We start from the raw sequence: 12,377 nt of genomic DNA, 5'->3' as shown, positions 1-12,377 counted from the left end.
TCCAAACTATGCTATCCGAACCCTGCCCAGGCCCTTTTCCCGGATCGTTTGAAAAGTGTTCTGAAGTGTGCTCTGAATCAGGCTCAGGCATGGTTCACTTGGCTGGCCCTAGCCCGGTTGGACGAGCTGTGCCAAAGCTTGGTTCACTTGGGCTTTGGCACGATACGCTTGTGTTCGCAAAACATGCTTGAGCCTGAAACTGACAGCGAGACGTGACTTTTACGGGATTGTTTCATATTGATTAATTAATCACTCTTACTGTTTAATGAAAACAATCTGTCGTATTTTATTAAAGACGCAAACCCCTTACTGCACGACAGCTGCACCTTCAGCAAACCCTCTAATACCTGCAGCACGAGGACTTTATGATTGTTTATGAGTGCCAAAAGTAGCTGATCTGTTCTGCGAAATATTTGACTGCGTGTCACTGCATATTAAACGACTAAAACAATATAACTAAAGCAATCTCCACTGTGCTGAGCGAGAGAGCTTACTGAACAGCTCATCATCGATGACGTAAGCGTGCCCAGGCCCAAATGTGAGTGCGGGCCGTCGGAGGAGACGGGAGGGGGGACAAGCATGCTTCGACCCGCTATACATAGTGTGAGTACGCCCTTCTAGAAACGTTCTAGAAACTTTCCTCTGGCACAAAAGCCCCTTTAGGTATGCCCAGGGATGGAGTGGGACTCATTTTCAGCCCTGGAGTTTCAAGCCAGACCGGCCCACCTCAGTTCACGACAATTTATATTAAAATAAGGTCAATTCTAATTCAGTTCATAATGACACTTTAACGTCTTTTTCAAGAAAACAGCTGCTTTAGAAATTCAAATGTCCAACAACCCTAACAGTATTGTATGTCTTAAAAAAATATATATATATATTAATTAAAGAATTAATTTCATAGGTGGGATTCGAACACAGGTCAGTGGCAGCGCAGCGCAACGTGCTTTCCACTGGACCACAATGGCGTTATTTTAGCACGATTAAAAAATATTCAACTGTGAACGGCAAGACACAGTATTACTTTCCTTTGATGGCTTAATCATTTTCTCCCCTTTTTAGATTTCTGATCAAGTTATGTCAGATTTAATGTAGTGAATCATCTGATTTTCATTGAGCAGGTGTGTTATTCAATAATATTAATTATTCAAATTCTTATAATCACTAAGGTGCCGCTGTTTGGGGTCGAATAATTATAGTTACATCATCATTAACGTTAGTTAACCTGCAGGCTGCAAGCTCACGGGGCTGCGAGAAAAAAAAATATATAAAAAAAGCAGAGCTGCGGCAAAATAATGAAAAAAAAAGTGAGGCTATGGTCAAATAAATAAATAAATGAAAAAAAATGTGACTGCTGAGAGTGCATGCAGATATGTACACCAGCCCTCACGGCCAAAAAAACGGACCGGCCCACCGGGAATTCTCCCGGTTCTCCCAATTAGCCAATCCGGGCCTGGGTATGCCTGATATCGGCAGTTCTTTGTTAAAAATTTAGATTTTTATGCATAAAGTCAGAGATTAGACAGTGAACTGTATTTACCATTTTGTTTTTAAGAGCCCCCTCAAACTTGAGGCCTCTTTGGCAGGATCCTCTTCCGTCAATGACCACCACTGCATAACCCAGAGATGCTAACGTGTTCAGACGCAGATACTTCACACCCTTGTAAGAGTTGTTTACTAACTGCACCTATATTTTAAATAACAAAGCAAAAAAAAAACAATGGAAAAATGTTAGAAGACATACAGGACTTGGGATGCAACCGTTAAATGGATTTAACTAAATGAATAGTTATATCACATATTCAATATCACACCGAAAAATGTATGTTTAAAGCTTACAAAAAAAAAACAAAGAAAAAAAACAAAAGCAACATATTACAGACAACACAATATAAAAGCAAGAAAGGTATTCAATGGTTTTCTTTCAATGGCCCGTGACCTGCTGAATCCATATATCTGAATTAGTTAAATATACTTGGGAACTAGATCAATTAAGTTTCCAGTTACTGACAAGATCAGTCAAATGAATGTTAATACTGTAACTCTCTGTTATAAGGTTAGAGGTCATGTTTTTAGTTTAGGTAACATGTAGGTAACATAGGAATGCACCGAATTTTCATCTGAAAGAGATAAATCTAGGGCTGGTATTGCGGTTTATCACATCCAAAATAAAAGTTTGTTTTGACATATATGTCTGTGCATTTTATATATACTGTTGAAGTCAGAATTATTAGCCCCAATATTTTTTCCCCCAATTTTTGTTTAACAGAAACAAGATTTTTTTTCAGCACATTTCTAATCATAATAGTTTTAATAACTCATTTCTAATAACTGATTTATTTTATCTTTGCCATGATGACAGTAAATAATATTTAACTAGATATTTTTCAAGACGCTTCTATACAGCTTAAAGTGACATTTAAAGGCTTAACTAGGTTAATTATGTAGGTTAACTAGACAGGTCAGGGTAATTGGGCAAGTTAAAAAGGAAGAAAATTTCAAAGCGGGCTATTAATTCTGACTTTAACTGTATCAACGACATAATATGTTACTTAATATTAGTTTGTAACTTGTAAATTGAGAACTCACAACACCATGACAACCAAGCAACAGCAACAAAAAAAAGAATTTAAATGAGCATTAGATGTAGCGTTACATGGACATCGTAAAAATAAGACCTGTGCTAAAATATTTAAGACCTAGAACAGCGCATTTAAGACTTTAGGCCTGAAATTTTATTTAAATTTTAGACTTTTTAAGACCTCGCGGAAACCCTGTTAAATTAAAAGACTAAACTGTATTCTTATGTTGTGAAGTCAAAGATAAAATTGTGTTTGGAAAGCATCGTCAATGCTATCAAGTTGAACCAAATCAATGACATGATAAATGTAAATGAATAGAACCAGTTTAGGTTCACACCAATACACTATAATAACAAGAACAATACCAAATTTACCACCCTGCCCTAAGCGCTGCATTACAAACAAATTGCATAAAAGATTGTTTACATTTTTTTGCAATTTGATGCAAAGATTATAAAACAAATTATAGCTTTATAAATGTATGGACAGTTTTGGTCAAATAATAAATAATATTAAAAACTTTCAAGGATTTGATATGCATCTACAACTATTACACCTATCTTGTAAAACGGATCCGTTGTACTGTGCATTTTACTAAATATCTACAGTTACACTCTTTGCCCAAAACCAACCTGTGGGCCGCCATACACAAAGAGGATGGTGGGGTGTTTTTTGCCTGGTTTCAGGTTGTGTGGTTTGTACAGCATTCCATAAAGACGAAAACCGGAACTGGCGGGAAAGCTAAAAATCTCAGGAGGGATATAATCAGGCCGGCAACCTGCAAAACACACACAAACACACACCAAAATCAAACACGGTGTTGCTTCATCTGTTATTCGTTCCCACTGCTGTGACATCATCATGACTTCATCCTGCCCTGCACTGATCACAAATTATTCAACATTTAAATACAAGTTAAAGAAATGGCTAACAGCGAATCAAGTTTGTAATCATGTGTTAATCTTCTCTCTTGTTTTTGTATGAAATTGTTATTGATTTTTTGTGTGTAATTTTAGTGATATTTTATGTGTAGTAATGGGTTTTGATTTTAGATTGTCTTTTTAAATCTGGCAGGGGGCAACAGATGAAAATTAGCTCTTGTGGCTAACTCTGGCTTATTTACAGTTGATTAATGAGAAAAAAAGTGAAATTATAAAAAAATCAAATCAAATCTAAATTAAAATTGAAGTCTCACCTGTGGCCTCCATCATGCTGGCCCAAAACTCTGGCTCTTTATGCAGCGGGTCACTGTCGGCACCCGTTAGCTTGTAGACGTGAACGCATGGAGGGGTGCTCACGTTACTGTAGTGGCTAATGAACATGTCAAAGTTCTATATTAAAACAAAAAAGACACACATAGTGGCAGCATGTTATGAAAGTCTGTTTGGCTTGAATTTGTAAAACATACAAACAAACAAACCTACATGCATACAAGCATACACACTAGGGGTGTAACGGTTCACAAAAATCATGGTTCGGTTGGATACAACACAGTGGTGTCACGGTTCGGTACATTTTGCTTAGCAGCAAATAAAACAAATCCTTCTTTATACTCAAAACCAAAAAGCTTCCTAATTAAAATAAATGTAATAATGTAGTAGCTAAACAAATAAAAAATAAAAGAACAATTTAGTTTTTATATGGAACTTCAATCTATTTTTCGATACAGAAAAAAATAAAAAAAATTAAATCAGAGAAATCCTCTGGCTTTTTTCTATTGTATTAAAACTAACATAACAAAAGTTTTATCTTGTTTTTTTTTTCTTTTACTTTAATCAGTGAAAGAGCTATACTTTCGGGGTTTCTGCTTAGCAGCAAATAAAACAAATGCTTTTTTATACTCAAAACCAAAAAGCTTCCTATTAAAAATAAATGTAATAATATAGTAGTTAAACAAATAAAAAATAAAAGAACAATTTAGTTTTTTATGGAATTTCAATCTATTTTTAAGTTGTTTTTTTTCAGAAAAATATGAGTGTCCACCTTCTCTTCAGAGTTAAATTTTTTTAACGTGTTAATTAATTAAAATTAATCGAATGCGTTAACGCACTAATTTTGACAGCGCTTATATATATATATATATATATATATATATATATATATATATATAGACATATACACACACACACACACGTATATATAGACACACACACACACACACACACACACACACACACACACACACACACACACACACACACACACACACACACACACACACACACACACACACACACACACACACACACACACACACACACACACACACACACACACACATATAAATATGTATATATATATCATCAAGGCGGAGTTGTTTTATCTCCGTTTGCAGAGTTATTTTATTTTACTTCGTTATAAACAGCAGACACGTGCAGAAGGAGGGGTTGGGTGCTGGAGCGGCTGCCTTTTTTTCCTCTCGGCGAAAGTTCTCCCTCTTTAGCACACGGATCCCCTATGCCCAACACACGTAACACTATTCAGCTTCGCGATCAACCCGTGTCCCAATCGTTAACAAGCACTAGTTTTGCCTCCAAAATCTTTTTCAAAATGAACAACCAAGTTTTTTGTAGTGAAGTAATTGCCCTGTGGGCTATTCTACTATGCTGCTGACGAGTAGAGGATGTTTGCAGCACAGAATGATGACGCATGTCGCTCGAATATTATGTAAAAGTCACATGAAATCCGACATAACTGTTTACACTGCGGTCGCATTGCAAAACATCAGATCTGTGTCTGATTTAAGACACATATGAAAGTGGCCCAGATCTGACCTGAAATTCGGGCCACATTTTGGCTGCAGTATGAACGTAGCCTTAGTGTCTCCTGCCACAACAACAAAAACAACCACGCACACACACACACACACATACGCATGCACACAAATTAACAAACCAACCTGGCTAACAGAGCAGCTGTGAGAGAAGCCCGGCTTGGTGAGTCGGACAATTTCTCCAGGAGATTCGTAGCTCACAACATAAAGGTGGTGCTCAAGTGGAGTATCTTTCGTGCCCTGGAAGTACACCAGTTTGGTTTCTTCATTGACCCAGATCTGCAAATGAAGACAACGCCAAATGGTAAACAGTAGGAAATGGTGTACACATGTACTTGTTTTCAACACCTACAACTAAAGAATATATGATTCATACATTAACGGTTCCCAATTCGTTAAAAACATTGAACATCAAACCTTTGAGCCGTGTCTGGCTAAGACTTCCCACTCTCCACTCGTTAAAGCCACTTCCTCTTCTGTCGAGCATTTGAAATCATCTAAACAAACAAAAAACATTCTTTACTCACATATATATTACCTCTCGGTTTAGAAACACAAGGCAGAATATACTTTAAGCTAAGATCTTTTTCATTTGTCATTTGAGGGCAAAAAGGTCACAAAAAAGTGACTTTGTAGTGTGTTCAAACACTCCCCAGCGCTGTAGTGGGTGGTGTTGTAAAGGTGTGACCCCTGTCGAAACGGAGAACTTCATATTTTGATTTACTTTGCTCTGAAATGTATTCTTGTAAAGTGGATTAATGAAGAACCCCCCAGTTTAAATCAATGTCTGCTGGCATTCGGCAACATAATCCCACTTGAGGCATTCTCCACAGTTTTGAAGCAAAGCCTTTCCTATTTTATCGGTCCTGGGATCCCTTCTTTGATTATCTGGGAACCTCCGAGTCTCTAAGACTAAAAGCTTGTCTGTTATGCCCTTTTCACACGGGGCTTCAGCGTCAGCGCTTCCCATTTACTTTGAATGGATGACGTCAGGCGTTGCCGAACTGCATTGTAGATCCGTCGGCGCCGCTTCAGAGGCGTTGCTCGCTGCAGAAGTTGGGACTAATTCAACTTTTCAAGCGCTGACGGAAGCGTCAGCCAATCAGATCGCTGTATGCAAATACACCAGCTAGACAGTGTCCTATGGCTGACTGAATTACATTGGCTGACACTGCTATGATGATCGCGGCAGCCCCAGCTTCAGACACGCCTTCAGTCAAGTCTTTGACGCTGAAGCCCCGTGTAAATGGGCCGTTAGACTCAGTCTGGGCAAAAGAAATGTAATCTGCCTTTTTGTAAATTTATTTTGTATATTATGTCCTTATTTTATGTATTTGTTTTGTTTATTTAATTCCAATTTAATTTATTTTATTCATGTGGGAGTCAGGACTCAAATCAAATGAATGATGGATATTATCTTATTACTCAATGTAAATTTCTGACATGTTTTTGCACTAAAAACGTTTAATAAAAATATATTTGAGAAAGGGCTGAACCCCTTTGAGTGAAAAGAAACTCCCACAAAAAGCTGTGTCATTAACTGATGAAACTAACTTTGCTTTAGATGGATTTAGTTTGAAATGATGCCATTTCAGTTAAAGAGCCACTATCTTGTTTTTTTTTTAAATGACCTTCTATGCAATGTGTAACAGAACTCTATGAATGAAAACATCTAGCTGAGGTTTAAATCAGAAAAGAAAGAAACATTTTTTAAATCAGAAATTTTTTTAAAGAAAGGGGACAGCTGTGCTGATGCAGTGTGAATACCTATGTTATCATCTAAAAATGCTAATTAAATTTATGCTCAAAACTGGATTAATCCCATAGACGACGTACGAATAAAGCAGCGTTTCCATCCAACAAGTCAAAGAGAACAAAATCGCCTCTTCCAGATTAAGGCCCTGTTTACACCAGTGCGTTTTAGTTTTAAAACGGCGTTTTAGAATGAAAACGATCCGCGTCCACACTCGCGTTTTACCCAGCGTTTCTGAACTGCTCTCCGTCCACACCAAAACGCTGAAAACGCACATCACGTGACCACACACACTTTGGCAATCGCTGGAGCCCATCTACCCAGATGAGAGCTCTGCTAGTCGGACTTCTCATCAAGCATCTCCCGCTGGATCTAATCTCACTATATTTATTAAACGTGATATTTCATTCATCTTGTTGCCTTTATCTAACAACATATTCACTGACTTTGGTCATAGGAATCTATTACTTGTTCTCAGGTGTTTTGGCTAAGCGCAAAGATAAGTTAATGATTAATGAAACCACGTAGCCTACATTCTGTATATTGACTGATCGCTTGCCTTTATTTCCTATAATGTATAAACCTATTGTATGTTATACTTTTATAATGGCCATTATCGATTATTAAAACTGATATTCAGCAAAAGAGAGGGTATGTTTCGTATTTTCACTGAAATTGAAAGGAGGCAGTTGTTATCGGCTCCGTTTTGTTATAAATATCCACACTGTGAAGATGACGCTCATATATGCAGCACGACGCCTCAACATTTCTGCTGTCTGTTTAGTTGTTAATATTAAAATGAAAATAGGCAGTTCCTTATATCATGTTTACATTTTATTGTTGAGAAAGTGAAACAACGTAGCCAGGGTGATGTGAATGAAGTTATAAAGTACACTGTTCCCTGTGAAGATTTACCCGTGTCCTCGGTATGTTTTCCATATCAAACTGAGAAGAAGAGACTGCAGCCTTGATCAAACTTGCGAAGTCTGAACTTACACGGAGAAGATTCAGGACTGAACTGTGTGTTAGGCTACTTAATATTGAGGAAAAGCCCCAATCAGAGAGGCGAATGTCTGCAGCCCCGCCTCCGTTTTCAGATGTCTCCGTCTTTCCCCATCCACACTGAGACGGAGCAGCAGCGTTTCAGAATGAAAACGGCCTCTCCATCGTTTTCGAAACGCTCCGTTTTCGGCGCTCGAGAACTCCGGCGTAGTGTGGACGGATGGCGTAACCGTAGCAAAACTTATGCGTTTTCAAACTAAAACGCACTAGTGTAAACAGGGCCTAAGTAAAAACAGAATTTGCTGCGGTAGGAGAAGCTGCGCGAATACATTATCTTCATTTAAAAAATGACTTGCGCCTCAGAAGGCAATCCTGACACGCAGTGAACGCACGGTGGCGTTTGAAGGTGCGAGACACGGAGTGCAGATGCTTCTGACAATTCTGGAGGTCATTAATAATATAATAACACTAATACTGAAATGGTTAGGGCATTTGAGAATGACCAAAACAACACTTTAGATGTTTTACAATGTGCTCGGCCTGCTGGTTTTGCTAGTCACACACATTTTCCAAATGTATGGGCATCATTGCATTTCCATCTACCGTTTCTTATGTGCATATCCAAAAAGCTCATAAAAATGCAAAAACAAAAAGAAATTTGGTCCCACTTTATATTAAGTGGCCTTAACTAATAAGTACTTACACAAGAATTAATAGTTTGTTACAATGTACTTATTGTGTAAATACATGTATTTACTGTGTACTTATGCATGATTAAAATACCTGTATGTAATTACATCTGTCATTAAATTCTGTACTTACATTTGTAAATACACTGCTGACCATTCCCTACACCTTAACCCACCCTTAAACCTACCCATTCCACCAAACCTGTCCATAACCCAACTCGTATCCCAACTCAAGAGCACCACAAGTGTTCTCAAATACATTATGAACACAGTAAGTACATTGTATTTATGTTTTGATGCAAGTACATAGTAGTTAAGGACACTTAATATAAAGTGGGACCAGAAATTTTCATGTTGGGGTAACCAATCCCTTTAAGTATATCAGAGCCTTTAATATTCTTTCTATGATCAGTTCTCTACACGTTAGCAACAGCTCAAGTGTCTGACCTTCTGAAGGACTGTATTCTCTGGACCACTGATGGCAGCCTGGCTTCAAGAGACTCGTTATTCTGTACAAATGGCAGAAGCCTGTTTGTGACTCGTTCACCCACAGGAAGCTGATCTTGTCGTTAGATGTTTGAATGAAGGGATAGAAGATATCATGGACCTGTTGGAAACGAAGCAAGAGATTACAACGGAAATAAACCAGGATTGTTTGAAAGGGCACAATACAATACAATACAATACAATACAATACAATACAATACAATACAATACAATGCAATGCAATGCAATACAATGTTCTGCAAACTAACCTTTGGCTTTGGAAAAAAAATTGGTCATTTATCAGATCAACACTTTCAAGCATGACAAATGGGATCAAGATAATATCATAAATGATTTTTGGCTTCCAAGACTTTTATTAAACCAACTAAAAATTTCACAGTAATATGGTACAATAATACTACTTTCCACAGCTTCCACAAATATTCTGCTGTTATTAATTATTTATTTTCATCAGTGCAATAATACTGTAAATACAAAGTATTTCAGATATTACAATTACGTCTAAACAGTGGATCGGGAAAGTATTCGTAGCGCTTCACTTTTCCACATTTTTTATGTTACAGCCTTATTCCAAAAATTTTTAAAATGTATTTATTTATTTAAAATTCTACACACAACACCTCATAATGACAATGTGAAAAAAAGATTTTTTGTAATTGATGCAAATTTATTAAAAATAAAAAAAACCTGAAAAATTACATGTACATGAGTATCCAAAGCCTTTGCTCAATACTTTGTTGATGCACCTTTGGCAGCAATTACAGCCTCAAGTCTTTTTGAATGATGCCACAAGCTTGGCACACCTGTCTTTGGGAATTTTCACCCATTCCTCTTTGCAGTACCCCTCAAGCTCTGTCAGGTTAGATGGGAAGCGATGGTGTCGAGCCATTTTCAGATCTCTCCAGAGATGTTCAATAGGATTTGGGTCTGGGCTCTGGCTGGGCCACTCAAGGACATTCAGCGAGTTGTTGTGAAGCCACTCCATGGATATTTTGGAGGTGTGCTTCAGGTCATTGCCCTGCTGAAAAATGAACTGTAGCCCGAGTCTGCAGCAGGTCCCAGCAGGTCTTCATTCAGGATGTCTCTGTACATTGCTGCATTCATCTTTCCTTCTATCCTGACCAGTCTTCCAGTTCCTGCTGCTGAAAAACATTCCCACAGCATGATGCTGCCACCACCATGCTTCACTATAGGGATGGTATTAGCCTGGTGATGATGTGCCTGGTTTTCTCCAAACGTAACGCCTGGCATTCACTCCAAAGAGTTCAATTTTAGTCTCATCAAACCAGAGAATTTTGTTTCTTATGGTCTGAGAGTCCTTCAGATGCCTTTTAGCAAATTCCAGGCGGAAGTGGCTTCCGTCTGGCCACTCTACCATACAGGAATGACTGGTGGATTGCTGCACAGATAGTTGTCCTTCTGTAAGGTTCTCCTCTCTCCACAGAAGAATGCTCGAGCTCAGACAGAGTGATCATCGGTTTATTGATCACCTCCCTGACTAAGGCCCTTTCCCCCGATCACTCAGCTTAGATGGCCAGCCAGCTCTAAGAAGAGTCCTGGTGGTTCCAAACATCTTGCACTTACAGATGATGGAGGCCACTGTGCTCACTGGAACTTTCAGAGCAGCAGGTATTTTCCCTAGTCTTCCCTAGCCTTGTGCCTCCAAAAAATCCTGTCTCGGAGGTCTACAGATAATTTCTTTTGTCTTCACCCTGGGACCTCATATAGACAGGTGTATGCCTTTTCAAATCAAGTCCAATCAAATGAATTTACCACAGGTGAACTCAAATGAAGCTGCTGAAACATCTCAAGAATGGTCAGTGAAACACAATGTACCTCAGCTCAATTTAGAGCTTCACGGCAAAGGCTGTCAATACTGATGTACATGTGATTTTTCAGGTTTTATTTTTAATAAATTGGCAACAATTTCAAAAGCTCTTTTTTCATATTATCATTATGGAGTATTGTGTGTAAAATGTTGAGGAAATAAATAAATGTAACTCCATTTTGGAATAAAGCTGTAACATAAAAAAAAGTGGAAAAAGTGAAGCGTTATCAATGCTTTCTGGAAGCACTATAATCGTAAAAATTACAATGACATAAAACTACAAATCCATTTACGCTTCATTCATCTTATTCAGTTAAAAGCTTAAAATGAATTTAACCCATTTATATATTTCTTTATAAAAGTGTTGTTTTTATTGACAAGTTTTTAAAAATAAACTAATTTTATGACAAAGCTGATCTTTCCAGCCATGACTGTTAAATCAAACATGCTCAATATGTGATTAACATGTGGAAAGCTGTTTTGTGGTACGTCCTTGATGTATAAAACAAACAGAAATGATTTGGAAACATTTATATAAAAGATGTCACTTTTGATAAGTTTTATGCATCCTTCATAAAAGTATTTCAATCTTGTATTTCTTATTTATAAACTCAAATCTGAAATTTTATGGCATTCTACATGGTACATATTTCATACACGTGACACGTGCTTTTGGTTTCTTTTTTTTTTTTTAAATAACTACTAAATTAATTTAGGTCCTGATTAGGCCCGATAAAATCTCTTGAGATTTATTGATGCATCTTACGTTGATCCAGATGTCAGTGATCTCCTCGTAGATGATGAAAGGCTGGACTCCTTCAGGCATGGCCTCCACATGCTCCTCCCACTGCGGATCATCCACACTCACAGGTATGAAGAGCGCCGGTGGTAACAGCACTAACTGGAGCTTCTGTTGACTGCGGTCTAGTAAAACTGCCCAAGCACTGTGAGGAGAGAAAATTTTACAATTATGTTCATATCGCAATATATATCTCAGAAAAACAAAATATTGCAATCTTAGATATTACCAATATTGTGCAGTCGTAGTTCATATATATTTATATAGATAACATACATTAATTGATTCCTAGATTTTGTATCTATGTAATACTATCTAATATATATATATATATATATATATATATATATATATATATATATATATATATATATATATATATATGGGATGTACAATTACGTAGTTTATTGGCTTAAAGATATCGGCCTAATTTAGACATTGGAT

At 37.4% G+C, this 12,377-nt stretch overlaps 1 protein-coding gene across 2 annotated transcripts in view; it reads right to left on the bottom strand.

Annotated features, from left to right (window-relative positions):
* dpp9 (dipeptidyl-peptidase 9) overlaps nt 1–12,377 on the bottom strand; it is a 44,886-nt gene that overhangs the window by 13,282 nt on the left and 19,227 nt on the right. For both annotated transcript variants that reach the window (XM_005172485.4, NM_001077313.2), the window contains exons 11-17: nt 11,901–12,078; nt 9,247–9,406; nt 5,773–5,852; nt 5,482–5,634; nt 3,778–3,913; nt 3,215–3,360; nt 1,541–1,687 (exon numbers count right to left, since the gene is read on the bottom strand). In XM_005172485.4, coding sequence (XP_005172542.1) covers nt 1,541–1,687; nt 3,215–3,360; nt 3,778–3,913; nt 5,482–5,634; nt 5,773–5,852; nt 9,247–9,406; nt 11,901–12,078 — 1,000 coding nt within the window. The remainder of the gene's footprint in view (nt 1–1,540; nt 1,688–3,214; nt 3,361–3,777; nt 3,914–5,481; nt 5,635–5,772; nt 5,853–9,246; nt 9,407–11,900; nt 12,079–12,377) is intronic.

Source organism: Danio rerio, chromosome 8 (assembly GCF_049306965.1).
Source record: "Danio rerio strain Tuebingen ecotype United States chromosome 8, GRCz12tu, whole genome shotgun sequence".
In the NCBI taxonomy this organism is placed as follows: Eukaryota; Metazoa; Chordata; class Actinopteri; order Cypriniformes; family Danionidae; genus Danio; species Danio rerio.
Note: the sequence above shows the minus strand (reverse complement) of the source record. Positions and strands in the feature narration are given on the sequence as shown.